Source organism: Mobula birostris, chromosome 18 (genome assembly GCF_030028105.1).
Source record: "Mobula birostris isolate sMobBir1 chromosome 18, sMobBir1.hap1, whole genome shotgun sequence".
In the NCBI taxonomy this organism is placed as follows: domain Eukaryota; kingdom Metazoa; phylum Chordata; class Chondrichthyes; order Myliobatiformes; family Myliobatidae; genus Mobula; species Mobula birostris.
Window position 1 is genome coordinate 1845009 of NC_092387.1, and position 24930 is coordinate 1869938.

At 42.8% G+C, this 24930-nt stretch overlaps 1 protein-coding gene across 1 annotated transcript in view; it reads left to right on the forward strand.

The window, feature by feature from the left end:
* Positions 1–24930, forward strand: part of LOC140212235 (transient receptor potential cation channel subfamily M member 1-like) — a 333942-nt gene that overhangs the window by 163063 nt on the left and 145949 nt on the right. Inside the window, exons 4-5 of the mRNA XM_072282961.1 lie at positions 22591–22804; positions 23249–23373. Coding sequence (XP_072139062.1) covers positions 22591–22804; positions 23249–23373 — 339 coding nt within the window. The remainder of the gene's footprint in view (positions 1–22590; positions 22805–23248; positions 23374–24930) is intronic.

Genomic DNA, 24930 nt, shown 5'->3' on the forward strand with positions numbered 1-24930 from the left:
AGGTCCCTATGAATATAGTCCAAATGTGGTCTCATCAGGTCTCTATCTATATAGTCTAAAACGTGGTCTCATCAGGTCTCTATGTATATGGTCCAAACGTGGTCTCACCAGGTCCCTATCAATATAGTCCAAACGTGGTCTGATCAGGTCCCTATCTATATAGTCCAAACGTGGTCTCATCAGGTCCCTATGTATATAGTCCAACCGTGGTCTCGTCAGGTGTCTATTTACATGGCCCAAACGTGGTCTCATCAGGTCCCTATCAATATAGTCGAAACGTGGTCTCATCAGGTCGCAATTTATATAGTCCAAACTTTGTGTCATCTTGTCTCTATGTACATAGTCCAAACGTGGCCTCATCAGGTCCCTATGAATATAGTCCAAATGTGGTCTCATCAGGTCCCTATCTATATAGTCTAAAACGTGGTCTCATCAGGTCTCTATGTATATGGTCCAAACGTGGTCTCACCAGGTCCCTATCAATATAGTCCAAACGTGGTCTCATCAGGTCCCTATCGATATAGTCCAAACGTGGTCTCATCAGGTCCTATCTGTATAGTCCAAAAGTGGTCTCATCAGGTCCATATGTATATAGTCCAAACGTGGTCTCATCAGGTCTCTATGTATATCGTCCAAACGTGGTCTCACCAGGTACCTATCAGTATAGTCCAAACGTGGTCTCATCAGGTCCCTATCTATATAGTCCAAACGCGGTCTCACCTGGGTCTCTATGTACATAGTCCAAACGTGGTCTCATCAGGTCCCTATCTATAAAGTCCAAATGTCGCCTCATCAGGTCCCTATCTGTATAGTCCAAATATGGTCTCATCAGGTCCCTTCATATATAGTCCAAACGTGGTCTCATCAGTTCCCTACATATATAGTCCAAACATGGTCTCATCTTGTCTCTATGTACATAGTCCAAACGTGGTCTCATCAGGTCCCTATCTATATAGTCCAAACGTGGTCTCATCAGGTCCCTATGTATATAGTCCAAACGTGGTCTCATCAGGTCCCTATTTATATAGTCAAAATGTAGTCTCATCATGTCCCTATCTGTAGAGTCGAAACGTGGTCGCATCACGTCCATATCTATGTGGTCCGAACGTGGTCTCATCAGGTCCCTATGTATATAGTCCAAACGTGGTCTCATTAGGTCTCTATGTACATGGTCCAAAGCTGGTTTCATCAGGTCCCTATCTATATAGTCTAAACGTGGTCTCATCAGGTCCCTATGTATATAGTCCAAACGTGGTCTCATCAGGTGTCTATTTACATGGCCCAAACGTGGTCTCATCAGGTCACAATCTATGTAGCCCAAACTTTGTGTCATCTTGTCTCTATGTACATAGTCCAAACGTGGCCTCATCAGGTCCCTATGAATATAGTCCAAATGTGGTCTCATCAGGTCTCTATCTATATAGTCTAAAACGTGGTCTCATCAGGTCTCTATGTATATGGTCCAAACGTGGTCTCACCAGGTCCCTATCAATATAGTCCAAACGTGGTCTGATCAGGTCCCTATCTATATAGTCCAAACGTGGTCTCATCAGGTCCCTATGTATATAGTCCAACCGTGGTCTCGTCAGGTGTCTATTTACATGGCCCAAACGTGGTCTCATCAGGTCCCTATCAATATAGTCGAAACGTGGTCTCATCAGGTCGCAATTTATATAGTCCAAACTTTGTGTCATCTTGTCTCTATGTACATAGTGCAAACGTGGCCTCATCAGGTCCCTATGAATATAGTCCAAATGTGGTCTCATCAGGTCCCTATCAATATAGTCCAAACGTGGTCTCATCAGGTCCCTATCGATATAGTCCAAACGTGGTCTCATCAGGTCCTATCTGTATAGTCCAAAAGTGGTCTCATCAGGTCCATATGTATATAGTCCAAACGTGGTTTCATCAGGTCTCTATGTATATCGTCCAAACGTGGTCTCACCAGGTACCTATCAGTATAGTCCAAACGTGGTCTCATCAGGTCCCTATCTATATAGTCCAAACGCGGTCTCACCTGGGTCTCTATGTACATAGTCCAAACGTGGTCTCATCAGGTCCCTATCTATAAAGTCCAAATGTCGCCTCATCAGGTCCCTATCTGTATAGTCCAAATATGGTCTCATCAGGTCCCTTCATATATAGTCCAAACGTGGTCTCATCAGTTCCCTACATATATAGTCCAAACATGGTCTCATCTTGTCTCTATGTACATAGTCCAAACGTGGTCTCATCAGGTCCCTATCTATATAGTCCAAACGTGGTCTCATCAGGTCCCTATGTATATAGTCCAAACGTGGTCTCATCAGGTCCCTATTTATATAGTCAAAATGTAGTCTCATCATGTCCCTATCTGTAGAGTCGAAACGTGGTCGCATCACGTCCATATCTATGTGGTCCGAACGTGGTCTCATCAGGTCCCTATGTATATAGTCCAAACGTGGTCTCATTAGGTCTCTATGTACATGGTCCAAAGCTGGTTGCATCAGGTCCCTATCTATATAGTCCAAACGTGGTCTCATCAGGTCCCTATGTATATAGTCCAAACGTGGTCTCATCAGGTGTCTATTTACATGGCCCAAACGTGGTCTCATCAGGTCACAATCTATATAGCCCAAACTTTGTGTCATCTTGTCTCTATGTACATAGTCCAAACGTGGCCTCATCAGGTCCCTATGAATATAGTCCAAATGTGGTCTCATCAGGTCTCTATCTATATAGTCTAAAACGTGGTCTCATCAGGTCTCTATGTATATGGTCCAAACGTGGTCTCACCAGGTCCCTATCAATATAGTCCAAACGTGGTCTGATCAGGTCCCTATCTATATAGTCCAAACGTGGTCTCATCAGGTCCCTATCTGTATAGTCCAAAAGTGGTCTCATCAGGTCCATATGTATATAGTCCAAACGTGGTCTCATCAGGTCTCTATGTATATCGTCCAAACGTGGTCTCACCAGGTACCTATCAATATAATCCAAACGTGGTCTCATCAGGTCCCTATCTATATAGTCCAAAAGTGGTCTCATCAGGTCCCTATCTATATAGTCCAAACGTGGCCTCATCAGGTCTCTAACTATATAGTCCAAATATGGTCTCATCAAGTCCCTATCTATATAGTCCAAATGTGGCCCATCAGGTCTCTATATATATAGTCCAAACGTGGTTTCATCAGGTCCCTATCTATATAGTCCAAGAGTGGTCTCATCAGGTCCCTATGTATATAGTCCAAACGTGGTCTCATCAGGTCTCTATTTACATGGCCCAAACGTGGTCTCATCAGGTCGCAATCTATATAGTCTAAAACGTGGTCTCATTAGGTCCCTATCTATATAGTCCAAAAGTGATCTCATCAGGTCCATATGTATATAGTCCAAACGTGGTCTCATCAGGTCCCTATCTATATAGTCCAAACGTGGTCTCATCAGGTCCCTATCTATATAGTCCAAAACGTAGTCTCATCAGGTCCCTATCTGTATAGTCCAAACGTGGTCTCATCGCGTCCATATGTATATAGTCCGAACGTGGTCTCATCTGGTCCCTATCTATATAGTCCAAACGTAGTCTCATCAGGTCTCTATGTACATAGTTCAAACGTGGTGTCATCAGTTCCCTATCTATATACTCCAAACGTTGTCTCATCAGGTCCCTATCTATATAGTCCAAATGTGGCCTCATCAGGTCCCTATCTGTATAGTCCAAATATGGTCTCATCAGGTACCTACATATATAGTCCAAACGTGGTCTCATCAGTTCCCTCCATATATAGTCCAAAAGTGGTCTCATCAGGTCTCTATGTACATAGTCAGAACGTGGTCTTATCTGGTCTCTGTGAACACAGTCCAAACATGGTCTCATCAGGTCCGTATCTATATAGTCCAAAACGTGGTCTCATCAGGTCCCTATCTATATAATACAAACGTGGTCTCATCCGGTCTCTAACTGCATACTCCAAACGTGGTCTCAGCAAGTCCCTATCTATATAGTCCAAATGTGGGCTCATCAGGACCCTATCTATGTAGTCCAAACGTAATCTCATCATGTCCCTGTGTATATAGTCCAAACGTGGTCTCATCATGATCTCTATGTACGTGGTCTCATCATGTCCCTATCCATATAGTCCAAACTTCGTCTTATCTGGTCTCTATGTATAGTCCAAATATGGTCTCATCAGGTCCCTATCTACGTAGTCCAAACCTGCTCTCATCAAGTTCCTATCTATATAATCCAAACGTGGTCTCATCAGGTCTCTATGTACATAGTCCAAACGTGGTCTCATCAGGTCTCTATGTACATAGTCCAAACGTGGTCTCATCAGGTCCCTATCTATATAGTCCAAACGTGGCCTCATCAGGTCTCTAAATATATAGTCCAAATATGGTCTCATCAAGTCCCTATCTATATAGTCCAAATTTGGCCCATCAGGTCTCCATATATATAGTCCAAACGTGTTTTCATCAGGTCCCTATCTATATAGTCCAAAAATGGTCTCATCAGGTCCCTATGTGTGTAGTCCAAACGTGGTCTCATCAGGTGTCTATTTACATGGCCCAAACGTGGTCTCATCAGGTCCCTATCAATATAGTCCAAACGTGGTCTCATCAGGTCGCAATCTATATAGCCCAACCTTTGTGTCATCTTGTCTCTATGTACATAGTCCAAACGTGGTCTCATCAGGTCCCTATCTATATAGTCCAAACGTGGTCTCATCAGGTCTCTATGTACATAGTCCAAACGTCGTCTCATGAGATCCCTATGAATATAGTCCAAATGTGGTCTCATCAGGTCCCTATCTATATAGTCCAAAACGTGGTCTCATCAGGTCCCTATCTATATAGTCCAAATGTGGCCTCATCAGGTCCCTACATATATAGTCCAAACGTGGTCTCATCAGTTCCCTCCATATATAGTCCAAACGTTGTCTCATCAGGTCTCTATGTACATGTTCCAAATGTGGTGTCACCAGGTCCCTATCTATATAGTCCAAACGTGGTCTCATCTGGTCCCTATCTACATAGTCCAAATGTGGTCTCAGCAAGTCGATATCTATATAGTCCAAACGTGGTGTCATCAGGTCCCTATCTATATAGTTCAAATGTAGTCTCATCATGTCTCTATGTACATAGTGCAAACATGGTCACATCAGGTCCCTATCTATATAGTCCAAAAATGGTCTCATCAGTGCTCTATGTACATAGTCCAAAAGTGGTCTCATCAAGTCCCTATTTATATAGTCCTAATGTAGTCTCGTCAGTTCCCTATCTATATAGTCCAAACGTGGTCTCAACTGGGTCTCTATGTACATAGTCCAAACGTGGTCTCATCAGGTCCCTATCTATATAGTCCAAACGTGGCCTCATCAGGTCTCTAAATATATAGTCCAAATATGGTCTCATCAAGTCCCTATCTATATAGTCCAAATGTGGCCCATCAGGTCTCTATATATATAGTCCAAAGGTGGTTTCATCAGGTCTCTATGTACATAGTCCAAACGTCGTCTCATGAGATCCCTATGAATATAGTCCAAATGTGGTCTCATCAGGTCCCTATCTATATAGTCCAAAACGTGGTCTCATCAGGTCCCTATCTATATAGTCCAAAGGTGGTCTCATCAGGTCCATATGTATATAATCCAAACGTGGTCTTATCAGGTCTCTATGTACATGGTCCAAACTTGGTCTCATCAGGTTCCTATCTATATAGTCCAAACGTGGTCTCATCAGGTCCCTATCTATATAGTCCAAATGTGGTCTCATCAAGTCCCTATCTATATAGTCCAAATGTGGCCTCATCAGGTCTCTATATATATATAGTCCAAACGTGGTTTCATCAGTTCCTTATCTATATAGTCCAAACGTGGTCTCATCAGGTCCCTATGTATACAGTCCAACCGTGGTCTCGTCAGGTGTCTATTTACATGGCCCAAACGTGGTCTCATCAGGTCCCTATCAATATAGTCGAAACGTGGTCTCATCAGGTCGCAATTTATATAGTCCAAACTTTGTGTCATCTTGTCTCTATGTACATAGTCCAAACGTGGTCTCATCAGGTCCCTATCTATATAGTCCAAACGTGGTCTCATCAGGTCCCTATGTATATAGTCCAAACGTGGTCTCATCAGGTCCCTATTTATATAGTCAAAATGTAGTCTCATCATGTCCCTATCTGTATAGTCGAAACGTGGTCGCATCACGTCCATATCTATGTGGTCCGAACGTGGTCTCATCAGGTCCCTATGTATATAGTCCAAACGTGGTCTCATTAGGTCTCTATGTACATGGTCCAAAGCTGGTTTCATCAGGTCCCTATCTATATAGTCCAAACGTGGTCTCATCAGGTCCCTATGTATATAGTCCAAACGTGGTCTCATCAGGTGTCTATTTACATGGCCCAAACGTGGTCTCATCAGGTCACAATCTATATAGCCCAAACTTTGTGTCATCTTGTCTCTATGTACATAGTCCAAACGTGGCCTCATCAGGTCCCTATGAATATAGTCCAAATGTGGTCTCATCAGGTCTCTATCTATATAGTCTAAAACGTGGTCTCATCAGGTCTCTATGTATATGGACCAAACGTGGTCTCACCAGGTCCCTATCAATATAGTCCAAACGTGGTCTGATCAGGTCCCTATCTATATAGTCCAAACGTGGTCTCATCAGGTCCCTATCTGTATAGTCCAAAAGTGGTCTCATCAGGTCCATATGTATATAGTCCAAACGTGGTCTCATCAGGTCTCTATGTATATCGTCCAAACGTGGTCTCACCAGGTACCTATCAATATAATCCAAACGTGGTCTCATCAGGTCCCTATCTATATAGTCCAAAAGTGGTCTAATCAGGTCCCTATCTATATAGTCCAAACGTGGCCTCATCAGGTCTCTAACTATATAGTCCAAATATGGTCTCATCAAGTCCCTATCTATATAGTCCAAATGTGGCCCATCAGGTCTCTATATATATAGTCCAAACGTGGTTTCATCAGGTCCCTATCTATATAGTCCAAGAGTGGTCTCATCAGGTCCCTATGTATATAGTCCAAACGTGGTCTCATCAGGTCTCTATTTACATGGCCCAAACGTGGTCTCATCAGGTCGCAATCTATATAGTCTAAAACGTGGTCTCATCAGGTCCCTATCTATATAGTCCAAAAGTGATCTCATCAGGTCCATATGTATATAGTCCAAACGTGGTCTCATCAGGTCCCTATCTATATAGTCCAAACGTGGTCTCATCAGGTCCCTATCTATATAGTCCAAAACGTAGTCTCATCAGGTCCCTATCTGTATAGTCCAAACGTGGTCTCATCGCGTCCATATGTATATAGTCCGAACGTGGTCTCATCTGGTCCCTATCTATATAGTCCAAACGTAGTCTCATCAGGTCTCTATGTACATAGTTCAAACGTGGTGTCATCAGTTCCCTATCTATATACTCCAAACGTGGTCTCATCAGGTCCCTATCTATATAGTCCAAATGTGGCCTCATCAGGTCCCTATCTGTATAGTCCAAATATGGTCTCATCAGGTACCTACATATATAGTCCAAACGTGGTCTCATCAGTTCCCTCCATATATAGTCCAAAAGTGGTCTCATCAGGTCTCTATGTACATAGTCAGAACGTGGTCTTATCTGGTCTCTGTGAACATAGTCCAAACATGGTCTCATCAGGTCCGTATCTATATAGTCCAAAACGTGGTCTCATCAGGTCCCTATCTATATAATCCAAACGTGGTCTCATCCGGTCTCTAACTGCATACTCCAAACGTGGTCTCAGCAAGTCCCTATCTATATAGTCCAAATGTGGGCTCATCAGGACCCTATCTATGTAGTCCAAACGTAATCTCATCATGTCCCTGTGTATATAGTCCAAACGTGGTCTCATCATGATCTCTATGTACGTGGTCTCATCATGTCCCTATCCATATAGTCCAAACTTCGTCTTATCTGGTCTCTATGTATAGTCCAAATATGGTCTCATCAGGTCCCTATCTACGTAGTCCAAACCTGCTCTCATCAAGTTCCTATCTATATAATCCAAACGTGGTCTCATCAGGTCTCTATGTACATAGTCCAAACGTGGTCTCATCAGGTCTCTATGTACATAGTCCAAACGTGGTCTCATCAGGTCCCTATCTATATAGTCCAAACGTGGCCTCATCAGGTCTCTAAATATATAGTCCAAATATGGTCTCATCAAGTCCCTATCTATATAGTCCAAATTTGGCCCATCAGGTCTCTATATATATAGTCCAAACGTGTTTTCATCAGGTCCCTATCTATATAGTCCAAAAATGGTCTCATCAGGTCCCTATGTGTGTAGTCCAAACGTGGTCTCATCAGGTGTCTATTTACATGGCCCAAACGTGGTCTCATCAGGTCCCTATCAATATAGTCCAAACGTGGTCTCATCAGGTCGCAATCTATATAGCCCAACCTTTGTGTCATCTTGTCTCTATGTACATAGTCCAAACGTGGTCTCATCAGGTCCCTATCTATATAGTCCAAACGTGGTCTCATCAGGTCTCTATGTACATAGTCCAAACGTCGTCTCATGAGATCCCTATGAATATAGTCCAAATGTGGTCTCATCAGGTCCCTATCTATATAGTCCAAAACGTGGTCTCATCAGGTCCCTATCTATATAGTCCAAAGGTGGTCTCATCAGGTCCATATGTATATAGTCCAAAGGTGGTCTCATCAGGTCTCTATGTACATGGTCCAAACGTGGTCTCATCAGGTCCCTATCTATATAGTCCAAATGTGGCCTCATCAGGTCCCTACATATATAGTCCAAACGTGGTCTCATCAGTTCCCTCCATATATAGTCCAAACGTTGTCTCATCAGGTCTCTATGTACATGTTCCAAATGTGGTGTCACCAGGTCCCTATCTATATAGTCCAAACGTGGTCTCATCTGGTCCCTATCTACATAGTCCAAATGTGGTCTCAGCAAGTCGATATCTATATAGTCCAAACGTGGTGTCATCAGGTCCCTATCTATATAGTTCAAATGTAGTCTCATCATGTCTCTATGTACATAGTGCAAACATGGTCACATCAGGTCCCTATCTATATAGTCCAAAAATGGTCTCATCAGTGCTCTATGTACATAGTCCAAAAGTGGTCTCATCAAGTCCCTATTTATATAGTCCTAATGTAGTCTCGTCAGTTCCCTATCTATATAGTCCAAACGTGGTCTCAACTGGGTCTCTATGTACATAGTCCAAACGTGGTCTCATCAGGTCCCTATCTATATAGTCCAAACGTGGCCTCATCAGGTCTCTAAATATATAGTCCAAATATGGTCTCATCAAGTCCCTACCTATATAGTCCAAATGTGGCCCATCAGGTCTCTATATATATAGTCCAAAGGTGGTTTCATCAGGTCCCTATCTATATAGTCCAAACGTGGTCTCATCAGGTCCCTATGTATATAGTCCAAACGTGGTCTCATCAGGTGTCTATTTACATGGCCCAAACGTGGTCTCATCAGGTCGCAATCTATATAGCCCAAACTTTGTGTCATCTTGTCTCTATGTACATAGTCCAAACGTGGCCTCATCAGGTCCCTATGAATATAGTCCAAATGTGGTCTCATCAGGTCCCTATCTATATAGTCCAAATGTGGCCTCATCAGGTCCCTACATATATAGTCCAAACGTGGTCTCATCAGTTCCCTCCATATATAGTCCAAACGTTGTCTCATCAGCTCTCTATGTAGATGTTCCAAACGTGGTGTCACCAGGTCCCTATCTATATAGGCCAAAAGTGGTCTCATCAGGTCTCTATGTACATAGTCGGAACGTTGTCTTATCTGGTCTCTATGAACATAGTCCAAACGTGGTCTCATCAGGTCCGTATCTATATAGTCCAAAACGTGGTCTCATCAGGTCCCTATCTATATAGTCCAAACGTGGTCTCATCTGGTCTCTATCTACATAGTCCAAACGTGGTCTCATCAGGTCCCTATCTATATAGTCCAAACGTGGTCTCATCAGGTCTCTATGTACATAGTACAAACGTGGTCTCATCGGGTCCCTATCTATATAGTCCAAAAGGTAGTCTCATCAGGTCATTATCTGTATAGTCCAAACGTGGTTTCATCACGTCCATATCTATGTAGTCGGAACGTGGTCTCATTAGGTCCCTATCTATATAGTCCAAACGTGGTCTCATCAGGTCTCTATGTACATAGTCCAGACGTGGTGTCATCAGGTCCCTATCTATATAGTTTAAATGTAGTCTCATCAGGTATCTATGTACATAGTCTAAACATGGTCTCATCAGGTCCCTATCTATATAGTCCAAACGTGGTCTCATCAGGTCCCTATCTATATAGTCCAAAACGTAGTCTCATCAGGTCCCTATCTATAAATTCCAAATGTGGCCTCATCAGGTCCCTATGTGTATAGTCCAAATATGGTCTCATCAGGTCCCTTCATATATAGTCCAAACGTGGTCTCATCAGTTCCCTATATATATAGTCCAAACATCGTCTTATCTGGTCTCTATGTATAGTCCAAATATGGTCTCATCAGGTCCCTATCTACGTAGTCCAAACCTGCTCTCATCAAGTTCCTATCTATATAATCCAAACGTGGTCTCATCAGGTCTCTATGTACATAGTCCAAATGTGGTCTCATCAGATCCATATCTATATAGTCCAAACGTGGTGTCATCAGGTCCCTATCTATATAGTTCGAATGTAATCTCATCATGTCTCTATGTACATAGTGCAAACATGGTCACATCAGGTCCCTATCTATATAGTCCAAAAATAGTCTCATCAGGGCTCTATGTACATAGTCCAAACGTGGTCTCATCAGGTCTCTATGTACATAGTCCAAACGTGGTCTCATCAGGTCCCTATCTATATAGTCCAAACGTGGCCTCATCAGGTCTCTAAATATATAATCCAAATATGATCTCATCAAGTCCCTATCTATATAGTCCAAATGTGGCCCATCAGGTCTCTATATATATAGTCCAAAGGTGGTTTCATCAGGTCCCTATCTATATAGTCCAAACGTGGTCTCATCAGGTCTCTATGTACATATTCCAAACGTGGCGTCATCAGGTCCCTCCCTATATACTGCAAACGTGGCCTCATCAGGTCCCTATCTATATAGTCAGAACATGGTCTCATCTGGTCCCTATCTGTACAGTCCAAATGTGGTCTCATCAGGTCTCTATGTACATAGTCCAAACGTGGTGTCATCAGGTCCCTATCTATATAGTCCAAACGTGGTCTCATCCGGTCCCTATATATAAAGTCCAAATGTGGCCTAATCAGGTCCATATCTGTATAGTCCAAATATGGTCTCATCAGGTCCCTATCTATATAGTCCAAATGTTGCCTCATCAGGTCTTTATCTATATAGTCGAAATGTGGCCTCATCAGGGCCCTATCTATATAGTCCGAATGTGGTCTCATCTGGTCCCTATCTATATAGTCCAAACGTGGTCTCATCAGGTCGCAATCTATATAGTCCAAACGTGGTGTCATCTTGTCTCTATGTACATAGTCCAAACGTGTTCTCATCAGGTCCCTATCTATATAGTCCAAACGTGGTCTCATCAGGTCTCTATGTACATTGTCCAAACGTCGTCTCATCAGGTCCCTATCTATATAGTCCAAACGTGGTCTCATCAGGACCCTATCTATATAGTCCAAACATGGTCTCATCAGCTGTCTGTGTACATCGTTCAAACGTGGTCTCATCAGGTCCATATCTAAAGAGTCGAAACGTGGTCTCATCAGGTCCCTATCTATATAGTCCAAACGTGGTCTCATCTGGTCTCTATGTACATAGTCCAAACGTGGTCTCATCAGGTCCCTATGTGTATAGTCCAAACGTGGTCTCATCAGGTCCCTATGTGTATAGTCCAAACGTGGTCTCATCAGGTCCCTATCTATATAGTCCAAACGTGGTCTCATCAGGTCTCTATGTACATAATCGAAATGTGGTCTCATCAGGTCCATATCTATATAGTCCAAACGTGGTCTCATCAGGTCCCTATCTATATAGTCCAAACGTGGTCTCATCTGGTCCCTATGTATATAGTCCAAACGTGGTCTCAGCAGGTCTCTATGTACATGGTCTCATCAGGTCCCTATCCATATAGTCCAAACGTGGTCTCATCTGGTCTCTATGTATAGTCCAAATATGGTCTCATCAGGTTCCTATCCATTTAGTCCAAACGTGGTCTCATCAGGTCTCTATGAACATAGTCCAAACGTGGTCTCATCAGGTCCGTATCTATATAGTCCAAAACGTGGTCTCATCAGGTCCCTATCTATATAGTCCAAACGTGGTCTCATCTGGTCTCTATCTACATAGTCCAAACGTGGTCTCATCAGGTCCCTATCTATATAGTCCAAACGTGGTCTCATCAGGTCTCTATGTACATAGTCCAAACGTGGTCTCATCGGGTCCCTATCTGTATAGTCCAAAAGGTAGTCTCATCAGGTCATTATCTGTATAGTCCAAACGTGGTTTCATCACGTCCATATCTATGTAGTCGGAACGTGGTCTCATAAGGTCCCTATCTATATAGTCCAAACGTGGTCTCATCAGGTCTCTATGTACGTAGTCCAGACGTGGTGTCATCAGGTCCCTATCTATATAGTTTAAAGGTAGTCTCATCAGGTATCTATGTACATAGTCTAAACATGGTCTCATCAGGTCCCTATCTATATAGTCCAAACGTGGTCTCATCAGGTCCCTATCTATATAGTCCAAAACGTAGTCTCATCAGGTCCCTATCTGTATAGTCCAAACGTGGTCTCATTGCGTCCATATGTATATAGTCCGAACGTGGTCTCATCTGGTCCCTATCTATATACTCCAAACGTAGTCTCATCAGGTCTCTATGTACATAGTCCAAACGTGGTGTCATCAGGTCCCTATCTATATAGTCCAAATGTGGCCTCATCAGGACCCTACATATATAGTCCAAATGTGGTCTCATCAGTTCCCTCCATATATAGTCCAAATGTGGTCCCATCAAGTCTCTATGTACATAGTCGGAACGTGGTCTTATCTGGTCTCTGTGAACATAGTCCAAATGTGGTCTCATCAGGTCCGTATCTATATAGTCCAAAACGTGGTCTCATCAGGTCCCTATCTATATAATCCAAACGTGGTCTCATCTGGTCTCTATCTGCATAGTCCAAACGCGGTCTCAGCAAGTCCCTATCTCTATAGTCCAAACGTGGGCTCATCAGGACCCTATCTATGTAGTCCAAACGTAATCTCATCATGTTCCTATGTATATAGTCCAAACGTGGTCTCATCATGGTATCCATGTACGTGGTCTCATCATGTCCCTATCCATATAATCCAAACATCGTCTTATCTGGTCTCTATGTATAGTCCAAATATGGTCTCATCAGGTCCCTATCTATGTAGTCCAAACCTGCTCTCATCAAGTTCCTATCTATATAATCCAAACGTGGTCTCATCAGGTCTCTATGTACATAGTCCAAATGTGGTCTCATCAGGTCCATATCTATATAGTCCAAACGTGGTGTCATCAGGTCCCTATCTATATAGTTCGAATGTAGTCTCATCATGTCTCTATGTACATAGTGCAAACATGGTCACATCAGGTCCCTATCTATATAGTCCAAAAATGGTCTCATCAGGGCTCTATGTACATAGTCCAAACGTGGTCTCATCAGGTCTCTATGTACATAGACCAAACGTGGTCTCATCAGGTCCCTATCTATATAGTCCAAACGTGGCCTCATCAGGTCTCTAAATATATAGTCCAAATATGATCTCATCAAGTCCCTATCTATATAGTCCAAATGTGGCCCATCAGGTCTCTATATATATAGTCCAAAGGTGGTTTCATCAGGTCCCTATCTATATAGTCCAAACGTGGTCTCATCAGGTCTCTATGTACATATTCCAAACGTGGTGTCATCAGGTCCCTCCCTATATACTGCAAACGTGGCCTCATCAGGTCCCTATCTATATACTCAGAACGTGGTCTCATCTGGTCCTTATCTGTACAGTCCAAACGTGGTCTCATCAGGTCTCTATGTACATAATCCAAACGTGGTGTCATCAGGTCCCTATCTATATAGTCCAAATGTGGTCTCATCCGGTCCCTATATATAAAGTCCAAATGTGGCCTAATCAGGTCCATATCTGTATAGTCCAAATATGGTCTCATCAGCTCCCTATCTATATAGTCCAAATGTGGCCTCATCAGGTCCCTATCTATATAGTCGAAATGTGGCCTCATCAGGGCCCTATCTATATAGTCCGAATGTGGTCTCATCAGGTCGCAATCTATATAGTCCAAACGTGGTGTCATCTTGTCTCTATGTACATAGTCCAAACGTGTTCTCATCAGGTCCCTATCTATATAGTCCAAACGTGGTCTCATCAGGTCCCTATCTATATAGTCCAAACGTGGTCTCATCAGCTGTCTGTGTACATCGTTCAAACGTGGTCTCTTCAGGTCCCTATTTATATCGTCCAAACATGGTCTCATCAGGTCCATATCTAAAGAGTCGAAACGTGGTCTCATCAGGTCCCTATCTATATAGTCCAAACGTGGTCTCATCTGGTCTCTATGTACATAGTCCAAACGTGGTCTCATCAGGTCCCTATGTGTATAGTCCAAACGTGGTCTCATCAGGTCCCTATATGTATAGTCCAAACGTGGTCTCATCAGGTCCCTATCTATATAGTCCAAACGTGGTCTCATCAGGTCTCTGTGTACATGGTCCAAATGTGGTCTCATCAGGTCCCTATCTATATAGTCCAAAACGTGGTCTCATCAGGTCCCTATCTATAAAATCCAAACGTGGTCTCATCTGGTCTCTATCTGCATAGTCCAAACGCGGTCTCAGCAAGTCCCTATCTATATAGTCCAAATGTGGGCTCATCAGGACCCTATCTATGTAGTCCAAACGTAATCTCATCATGTTCCTATGTATATAGTCCAAACGTGGTCTCATCATGGTCTCTATGTACGTGGTCTCATCATGTCCCTATCCATATAATCCAAACATCGTCTTATCTGGTCTCTATGTATAGTCCAAATATGGTCTCATCAGGTCCCTATCTATGTAGTCCAAACCTGCTCTCATCAAGTTCCTATCTATATAATCCAAACGTGGTCTCATCAGGTCTCTATGTACATAGTCCAAATGTGGTCTCATCAGGTCCATATCTATATAGTCCAAACGTGGTGTCATCAGGTCCCTATCTATATAGTTCGAATGTAGTCTCATCATGTCTCTATGTACATAGTGCAAACATGGTCACATCAGGTCCCTATCTATATAGTCCAAAAATGGTCTCATCAGGGCTCTATGTACATAGTCCAAACGTGGTCTCATCAGGTCTCTATGTACATAGTCCAAACGTGGTCTCATCAGGTCCCTATCTATATAGTCCAAACGTGGCCTCATCAGGTCTCTAAATATATAGTCCAAATATGATCTCATCAAGTCCCTATCTATATAGTCCAAATGTGGCCCATCAGGTCTCTATATATATAGTCCAAAGGTGGTTTCATCAGGTCCCTATCTATATAGTCCAAACGTGGTCTCATCAGGTCTCTATTTACATATTCCAAACGTGGTGTCATCAGGTCCCTCCCTATATACTGCAAACGTGGCCTCATCAGGTCCCCATCTATATAGTCAGAACGTGGTCTCATCTGGTCCCTATCTGTACAGTCCAAACGTGGTCTCATCAGGTCTCTATGTACATAGTCCAAACGTGGTGTCATCAGGTCCCTATCTATATAGTCCAAACGTGGTCTCATCTGGTCTCTATGTACATAGTCCAAACGTGGTCTCATCAGGTCCCTAAGTGTATAGTCCAAACATGGTCTCATCAGGTCCCTATGTGTATAGTCCAAACGTGGTCTCATCAGGTCCCTATCTATATAGTCCAAACGTGGTCTCATCAGGTCTCTATGTACATAATCAAAATGTGGTCTCATCAGGTCCATATCTATATAGTCCAAACGTGGTCTCATCAGGTCCCTATCTATATAGTCGACACGTGGTCTTATCAGGTCTCTATGTACATAGTCCAAACGTGGTGTCATCAGGTCCCTACCTATATAGTCCAAACGTGGTCTCATCAGGTCTCTATGTATATGGTCCAAACGTGGTGTCATCAGGTCGCTACCTATATAGTCCAAACGTGGTCTCATCAGGTCTCTATGTATATGGTCCAAACGTGGTCTCACCTGGTCCCTATCAATATAGTCCAAATGTGTTCTCATCAGGTCGCTATCTATATAGTCCAAACGTGGTCTCATGAGGCGCATATCTATATAGTCCAAACGTGGTCTCATCAGGTCGCAATCTGTATAGTCCAAACGTGGTGTCATCTTGTCTCTATGTACATAGTCCAAACATGTTCTCATCAGGTCCCTATCTATATAGTCCAAAGGTGGTCTCATCAGGTCTCTATGTACATTGTCCAAACGTCGTCTCATCAGGTCCCTATCTATATAGTCCAAAGGTGGTCTCATCAGCTGTCTGTGTACATCGTTCAAACGTGGTCTCTTCAGGTCCCTATTTATATCTTCCAAACGTGGTCTCATCAGGTCCATATCTAAAGAGTCGAAACGTGGTCTCATCAGGTCCCTATCTATATAGTCCAAATGTGGTCTCATCTGGTCTCTATGTACATAGTCTAAACGTGGTCTCATCAGGTCCCTATGTGTATAGTTCAAACGTGGTCTCATCAGGTCCCTATGTGTATAGTCCAAACGTGGTCTCATCAGGTCCCTATCTATATAGTCCAAACGTGGTCTCATCTGGTCCCTATGTATATAGTCCAAACATGGTCTCATCAGGTCTCTATGTACATGGTCTCATCAGGTCCCTATCCATATAGTCCAAACGTGGTCTCATCTGGTCTCTATGTATAGTCCAAACATGGTCTCATCAGGTTCCTATCCATTTAGTCCAAACATACTCCCATCAGGTCCCAATCTATATAGTCCAGATGTGGTATCATCAGGTCCTTATCTATATAGTCGAAACGTGGTCTCATCAGGTCTCTATCTACATAGTCCAAATGTAGTCTCATCGGTTCTCTATGTACATAGTCCAAACATGGTCCCATCAGGTCCCAATCTATATAGTCCAAACGTGATCTCCACAGGTCCCTATGTATATAGTCCAAACGTGGTCTCATCAGGTCCCTATCTATATAGGCCTACCGTGGTCTCATCAGGTCACAATCTATATAGTCCAAACGTGGTCTCATCAGGTCCCTATCTATATAGTCCAAACGTGGTCTCATCAGGTCCCTATCTAAATAGTCCAAATGTGGTCTCATCAGGTCCCTATCTATATAGTCGAAATGTGGTCCCAACTGATCTCTATGTACATCGTCCAAACATGGTCTCATCAGGTCCCTATCTATATAGTCCAAACATGGTCTCATCAGGTCCCTATGTAGATAGTCCAAACGTGGTCTCATCAGGTCCCTATCTATATAGGCCTAACGTGGTCTCATCAAGTACCTATCTATATAGTCCAAAGGTGGTCTCATCAGGTCCCAATTTATATAGTCCAAACGTGGTCTCATCAGTTCCTTAGGTATATAGTACAAACGTGGTCTCATCACTTCCCTATCTATATAGTCCAAATGTGGTCTCATCAGGTCCCTATCTATATAGTCCAAATGTGGTCCCAACTGATCTCTATGTACATAGTCCAAACATGGTCTCATCAGGTCCCTATCTGTATAGTCCAAACGTGGTCTCATCTGGTCCCTATGTATATAGTTCAAACGTGGTCTCATCAGGTCTCTATGTACATGGTCCTTATGTACGTGGTCTCATCAGGTCCCTATCCATATAGTCCAAACGTGGTCTCATCTGGTCTCCATGTATAATCCAAACATGGTTTCATCAGGTTCCTATCCATATAGTCCAAACATGGTCCCATCAGGTCCCAATCTATATAGTCCAGATGTGGTATCATCAGGTCCTTATCTATATAGTCGAAACGTGGTCTCATCAGGTCTCTATCTATGTAGTCCAAATGTAGTCTCATCGGTTCTCTATGTACATAGTCCAAACATGGTCCCATCAGGTCCCAATCTATATAGTCCAAACGTGGTCTCATCAGGTCCCTATGTATATAGTCCAAACGTGGTCTCACCAGGTTCCTATCTATATAGGCCTAACGTGGTCTCATCAGGTCACAATCTATATAGTCCAAACGTGGTCTCATCAGGTCCCTATGTATATAGTCCAAACGTGGTCTCATGAGGTCCCTATCTATATAGTCCAAACGTGGTCTCATCAGGTCCCTATCTAAATAGTCCAAACCTGGTCTCGTCAGGTCCCTATCTATATAGTCCAAACGTGGTCTCATCAGTTCCCTGTGTATATAGTCCAAACGTGGTCTCATCAGGTCCCTATCTATATAGGCCTAACGTGGTCTCATCAGGTCCCAATTTATATAGTCCAAACGTGGTCTCATCTGGTCTCTATGTATAGTCCAAACGTGGTCTCATCAGGTCTCTGTCTATATAGTCCAAACATGGTCCCATCAGGTCCCTATCTATATAGTCCAAACATGGTCCAATCAGGTCCCTATTTATATAGTCCAAACGTCGTCTCATCAGGTCTCTATGTACATTGTTCAAACGTCGTCTCATTAGGTCCCTATCTGTATAGTCCAAATGTGGTCCCAACTGGTCTCTATGTACATAGTCCAAACATGGTCTCATCAGGTCCCTATCTATATAGTCCTAATGTGGTCTCAGCAGGTCCCTATGTATATAGTCCAAACGTGGTGTCATCAGGTCCCTATCTATATAGTCCAAACGTAGTCTCATCTGGTCTCTATGTACATAGTTCAAACGTGTTCTCATCAGGTCCCTATCTATATAGTCCAAATATAGTCTCATCAGCTACCTATCTATATAGTCCAAATGTGTCCTCATCCGGTCTCTAGATATATAATCCAAACGTGGTTTCATCAATTCCCTATCAATATGGTCCAAATGTGGTCTCATCAGGTCCCTATGTATATAGTCTAAACGTGGTCTCATCAGGTTTCTATGTACATGGTCCAAACGTGGTCTCATCAGGTCACAAGCTATATAGTCCAAACATCGTCTCATCTGGTCTCTATGTACATAGTCCAAACGTGGTCTCATCAGGTCCCTATCTATATAGTCCAAACGTGGTCTCATCTGGTCTCTATGTACATAGTCCAAACGTGGTCTCATCAGGTCCCTATCTATATAGTCCAAATGTGGCCTCATCAGGTCTATACATATATCGTCCAAACGTGGCCTCATCAGGTCCCTACATTTATAGTCCATACATGCAAACTAGTCCATACGTGACCTCATCAGGTCCCTATCTATATAGTCCAAACGTGGCCTCATCAGGTCCCTACATATCTAGTCCATATGTACAAACTAGTTCATATATGGCTTCATCAGGTCCCTACCTATATAGTGCAAACGTTGTCTCATCAGGTCCCTATTTATATAGTCCAAACATGGTCTCATCAGGTCTCTTTGTATATGGTCCAAACGTGGTCTCATCGTTTCCCTACATATGTAATCCAAATGTGCTCTCATCAGGTTCCCACGTATAAGGTCCAAACATGGCCTCATCAGCTCCCTATATGCATAGTCCAAATGTCGTCTCATCAGGTCCCTACATGTATAGTCCAAACGCGGTCTCATCAGTTCCCTACATATATAGTCCATATGTGGTTTCATCAGGTCCCTATGTACATAGTCCATACATGGCCTCATCAGGTCCCTATGCACGTAGTTGGAACAAAATGTCTCCACTTTTCTACTCAAATCCCCTTCCAATTAACAGCAGTGCATGCCTTCTAGTTGCTTAATGTATTTCCATGTTAACTTTAAATGACAGTGTACAAGGGTACCCAGGTCCTTTCTGTAATCCACTCGTTTTAGTCTCTCACCAATTGTAACCACTCTGACTTGCATTTGTTTCTGCTGAACTAGTGACTTAACAATTTTTTGCCCTGTCCTCACCAATTCACTGAACTGTTTATATTCTCACTCCTGGAATTCTTTCTGCAGCCTCCTCAGAGCCCCTGCTCCCACTTAGATTTACAGATTTACAAGAATATTTAAAGCCAAAGTTGATAGGTTCTTGAAATTAGAAAAGCTAAAAGAAGATACGAGGCTGCTTTGGCAAGTAAGGTGAAAATAAATCCAAAGGGTTTCTACAGTTATGTTAATAGCAAAAGGATAGTGAGGGATATAATTGGTTCCTTAGAGAATCAGAGTGGACGGCTATGTGCAGAGCAAAAAGAGAATGGGGAGATTTTGAACAATTTCTTTTCGTCGGTATTCACTAAGGAGAAGGATATTGATTTGTGTAAGGTAAGGGAAACAAGAAGGGAAGTTATGACAATTAAAGAAGAGGAAGTACTGGCGCTTTTGAGGAATATAAAAGTGGATAAGTCTCCGGGTCCGGACAAGATATTCCCTAGGACCTTGAGGCAAGTTGGTGTGGAAATAGCAGGGGCTCTGACAGAAATATTTCAAATGTCATTAGAAACTGGGATGGTGCCGGAGGATTGGCGTATTGCTCGTGTTGTTCCATTGTTTAAAAGGTGTTCTAAGAGTAAACCTGGCAATTATCGGCCTGTGAGTTTGACGTCAATGGTGGCTAGATGGGAGACGCTAGAGAGTAGTGGTGGATAACTGTGTGTCAGATTGGAGGACGGTGTCTAGTGGTGTGCCTCAGGGATCTGTACTGGGTGCAGTGTTGTTTGTCATATATATTAATGATCTGGATGATGGGGTGGTAAATTGGATTAGTAAATATGCAGATGATACTAAGATAGATGGCATTGTGGATAATGAGGTAGGTTTTCAAAGCTTGCAGAGAGATTTAGGCCAGTTAGAAGAGTGGGCTGAAAGATGGCAGATAGAATTTAATGCTGAAAAATGTGAGGTGCTACATTTTGGTAGGACTAATCAAAATAGGAGATACATGGTAAATGGTAGGGCATTGAAGAATGCTGTAGAACAGAGGGATCTAGGAATAATGATGCATAATTCCCTGAAGGTGGAATCTCATGTGGATAGGGTGGTGAAGAAAACTTTTGGTATGCTGGCCTTTATTAATCAAAGCATTGAGTATAGGAATTGGGATGTAATGTTGAAATTGTATAAGGCATTGGTAAGGCCTATTTGGAGTATTGTGTACAGTTCTGGTCACCGAATTATAGGAAAGATGCCAATAAAATTGAGAGAGTACAGTGGAGGTTTACTAAAAGTGTTGCCTGGGTTTCATCTCCTAACTTACAGAGAAAGGTTGAACAAGTTAGGTCTTTATTCTTTGGAGCGTAGAAGGTTGAGGTGGGACTTGATAGAGGTGTTTAAAATTATGAAGGGGATTGATAGAGTTGACGTGGATACGCTTTTTCCATTGAGAATGGGGGAGATTCAAACAAGAGGACGTGAGTTGGGAGTTAAAGGGCAAAAGTTTAGGGGTAACATGAGGGGGAACTTCTTTACTCAGAGAGCGGTAGCTGTGTGGAACGAGCTTCCAGCAGAAGTGGTTGAGGTAGGTTCGATGTTGTCGCTTGAAGTTAAATTGGATAAGTATATGGATAGGAAAGGAATGGAGGGTTACGGGCTGAGTGCAGGTCGGTGGGACTAGGTGAGAGTAAGAGTTCGGCACGGACTAGAAGGGCCAAGATGGCCTGTTTCCATGCTGTAGTTGTTATATGGTTATTAGGAAGAAGGCAGAAGAATAGGGTTGAGAGGGATAATATATCAGCCATGGTGGAGCAGACATGATAGGCTGAATGGCCTAATTTTGGTCTTATGTCTTTCTACGGTGGCAAATTTGGATATATCACATAATTATATATATTCAGATTCAGGTTCATTTATCCACTGTCATAACTCAAGCCCCCCGGTCTTGGCAACATCATGGTGATGTCCTTTCCTGGGCCATTTCCATATTCTCTCACGTGTGGCTGAACCACTTTCATTGTTTTTCCTTAAAGCAGGGGTTGCCAACCTTTTTTATTCCATGGACCCCTACCATTAACCGAGTGGTCTGAGGAACTCCTGTCTTAAAGTGATGTATGTTACTTTTACCCAGGTATTAGTTGAGTCTTTGCTATTGAAACTACTTCCCAAATCTACCACCACTAGTTCAAGCCTCATGCCTTTGTAATTTCCTTCTCTAGGATTTAAGTCCTAGTTTAAGATGAACTAAATTACATTCAAATTGTTTTAAAAATGTTATGATATTGTGATGAATGTTTCCTAACGACCTGGTCAGTATTGCTGTTATATAACACAGGATTTTAAATGGACCATTCCCTTGTTATTCTTCAACATATCGATTTAGGAAACCCTCTGTAACATTTTCCTCCACAAAACAGCAGCTCAACAGGGAATGTAGTCTCACTACGGATATCAAGGGAAGTTCAATATATCTGATAGGTAGAAGGAGGTCCCTTGTTCTATGCCTAGCATTTGGGGGTCTATGGAAACTGCCAAAGAAGATCTGTGAAGAATTTGTTTGTATAATGTTTTTGAGTTAGTTTACTGTTCCACTGTATGTTGCAGTATATCCGTGTCTCCTATGACACAAAGCCAGAGCTCCTGCTCCACCTCATGACCACAGAGTGGGAGCTTGAGCTTCCTAAGCTGCTCATTTCGGTTCATGGTGGTCTTCAGAACTTCGAGCTGCAGCCTAAGATGAAGCAGGTGTTTGGAAAGGGCCTGATCAAAGCAGCGATGACCACAGGAGCTTGGATATTTACTGCTGGAGTTAATACAGGTGAGCAAGTAGAATAACGACTCTGGCATCTATTTGCAATCCATTTTCCTGGCCTGCAGACCCTTACATTTCGTTGGAGACCAAACAGTCTGAGGAATCTAGCAGCTGGTTACTTGGGAGTTGGAGGGTCAGAATGCTTAGAAGACCAGTCCTTAGGAGTGGAGTTCCTGGTGTTTTAAATGGTGAAAATGTCATCATGAATAGATTATTTCTTGTCCATTTGCTTATTCCTGAATTCCTCCACTTCCCATCCTGTCTTCTCTAGCTCTCTCTATCCTTATACCCCATCACTCTTGCTCAACCTACCTTAATCAATTCTCTCTCCCTCTTTACTTCCCCATTCTATCCTCTTTCCCTCCTATTTCTTCTTCACTCCTCTTCCCTCCATCCCAACTTTACTAATTTTCTCAAGGCCTGCGATAACTCTTCATTGTTCATTTTCAGGTGTCATCCGTCATGTGGGCGATGCATTGAAAGATCATTCTTCCAAATCCCGGGGAAAGATCTGTGCGATTGGATTTGCTCCTTGGGGAATTGTGGAAAACAGGATGGATTTAATTGGGAAAGATGTAGGTCTGAAAATCTTTAATTAGTGATGAGAAATATTGACTAAAAATGACAAAGAGCAGAAATGTCCCCAAATTCCCATTAGAACCATTCTTCTCTCTGTTGGATGCCTTGGACACTGTCTTTTTTGATAGGATATACAGTTCCTTTTGTTCTGTCTTGTTTAACATGATGAGGAAGATTTTTGTTGTTGGTTTGTTTACTGTTCAAAATTATCAAAAGTGAAGCTAAAATTAACTAATTTCACTGTTAACTATGCAGAGTGGTGTCTGTTCTTACTGCCTGTTGTAAAGACTTGCATTCTTTCCTACCCCAGTTGGTAATAGGCTCTGGCGTATTCTGACTGGTTCTTTGAGAGATGCCGTTAGATAGACCATAAGATTGTAAGTGATAAGAGCAGAATTAGGCTATTCAGCCCATTGAGTCTGAAACATAGAAACATAGAAATCTACAGCACATTACGGGGACTGCGGCCCACGATGTCTTGCCAACCATGTAACCTATTCTAGAAACTGCCTGGAATTTCCCTACCGCATAGCCCTCTATTTTTCTAAGCTCCATGTACCTATCTAAGAGACTCTTAAAAGAGCCTCTACCACCTTTGCTGGCAGTGCATTCCGTGCACCCACCACTCTCTGTGTGAAAAACTTACCTCTGACATCCCCCTTGTATCTACTTCCAAGCACCTTAAACTATGCCCTGTCGTGTTAGCCATTTCAGCACTGGGAAAAAAGCCTCTGGTAATCCAAATGATCAGTGCCTTTATCAGGTCACTTCTCATCCTCCATCGCTCCAAGGAGAAAAGGCCAAGTTCATTCAACCTATTCTCATAAGGCACGCTCTCCGATCTTGGCAACATCCTTGTAAATCTCCCCTACACTCTTTCTATGGGTTCCAGATCCTTCCTGTAGTCAGGTGACCAGAACTGAACACAGTACTCCAAGTGGCATCTAGCTGAGGTCTTATATAGCTGTAACATTACCTCACGGCTCTTGAACTCAATCCCACGGTTGATGAAGGCTAGCACACCATAAGGCTTCTTAACAACACTGTCAACCTGCGCAGCAGCTTTGAGTGTCCTATGGACATGGACCCCAAGATCTTGCCGATCCTCCACACTGCCAAGAGTTTTACCATTAATATTGTATTCTGTCTTCAAATTTAACCTACTGAAATGAACCACTTCACACTTATCTGGGTTAAATTCCATCTGCCACTTCTCAGCCCAGTTCTGCATCCTGTTGATGTTGCACTGTAACTTCTGACAACCCTCCAGACTATCCACGACACCCCCAACTTTTGTGTTATCAGCAAACTTACTACTTCCTCATTCAAGTCATTTATAAAAATCACAAAGAGGAGGGGTCCCAGAACAGATCTCTGTGAAACACCACTTTTCACCGACCTCCATGCAGAATATGAACCATCTACAATCACCCTTTACCTTCTGTGGGCAAGCCAATTCTGGATCCACAAAGCAAGGTCTCCTTGGATCCCGTGCCTCAATACTTTCTGAATGTGGCTCGCATGGGGAACCTTATCAAATGCCTTATTGAAAT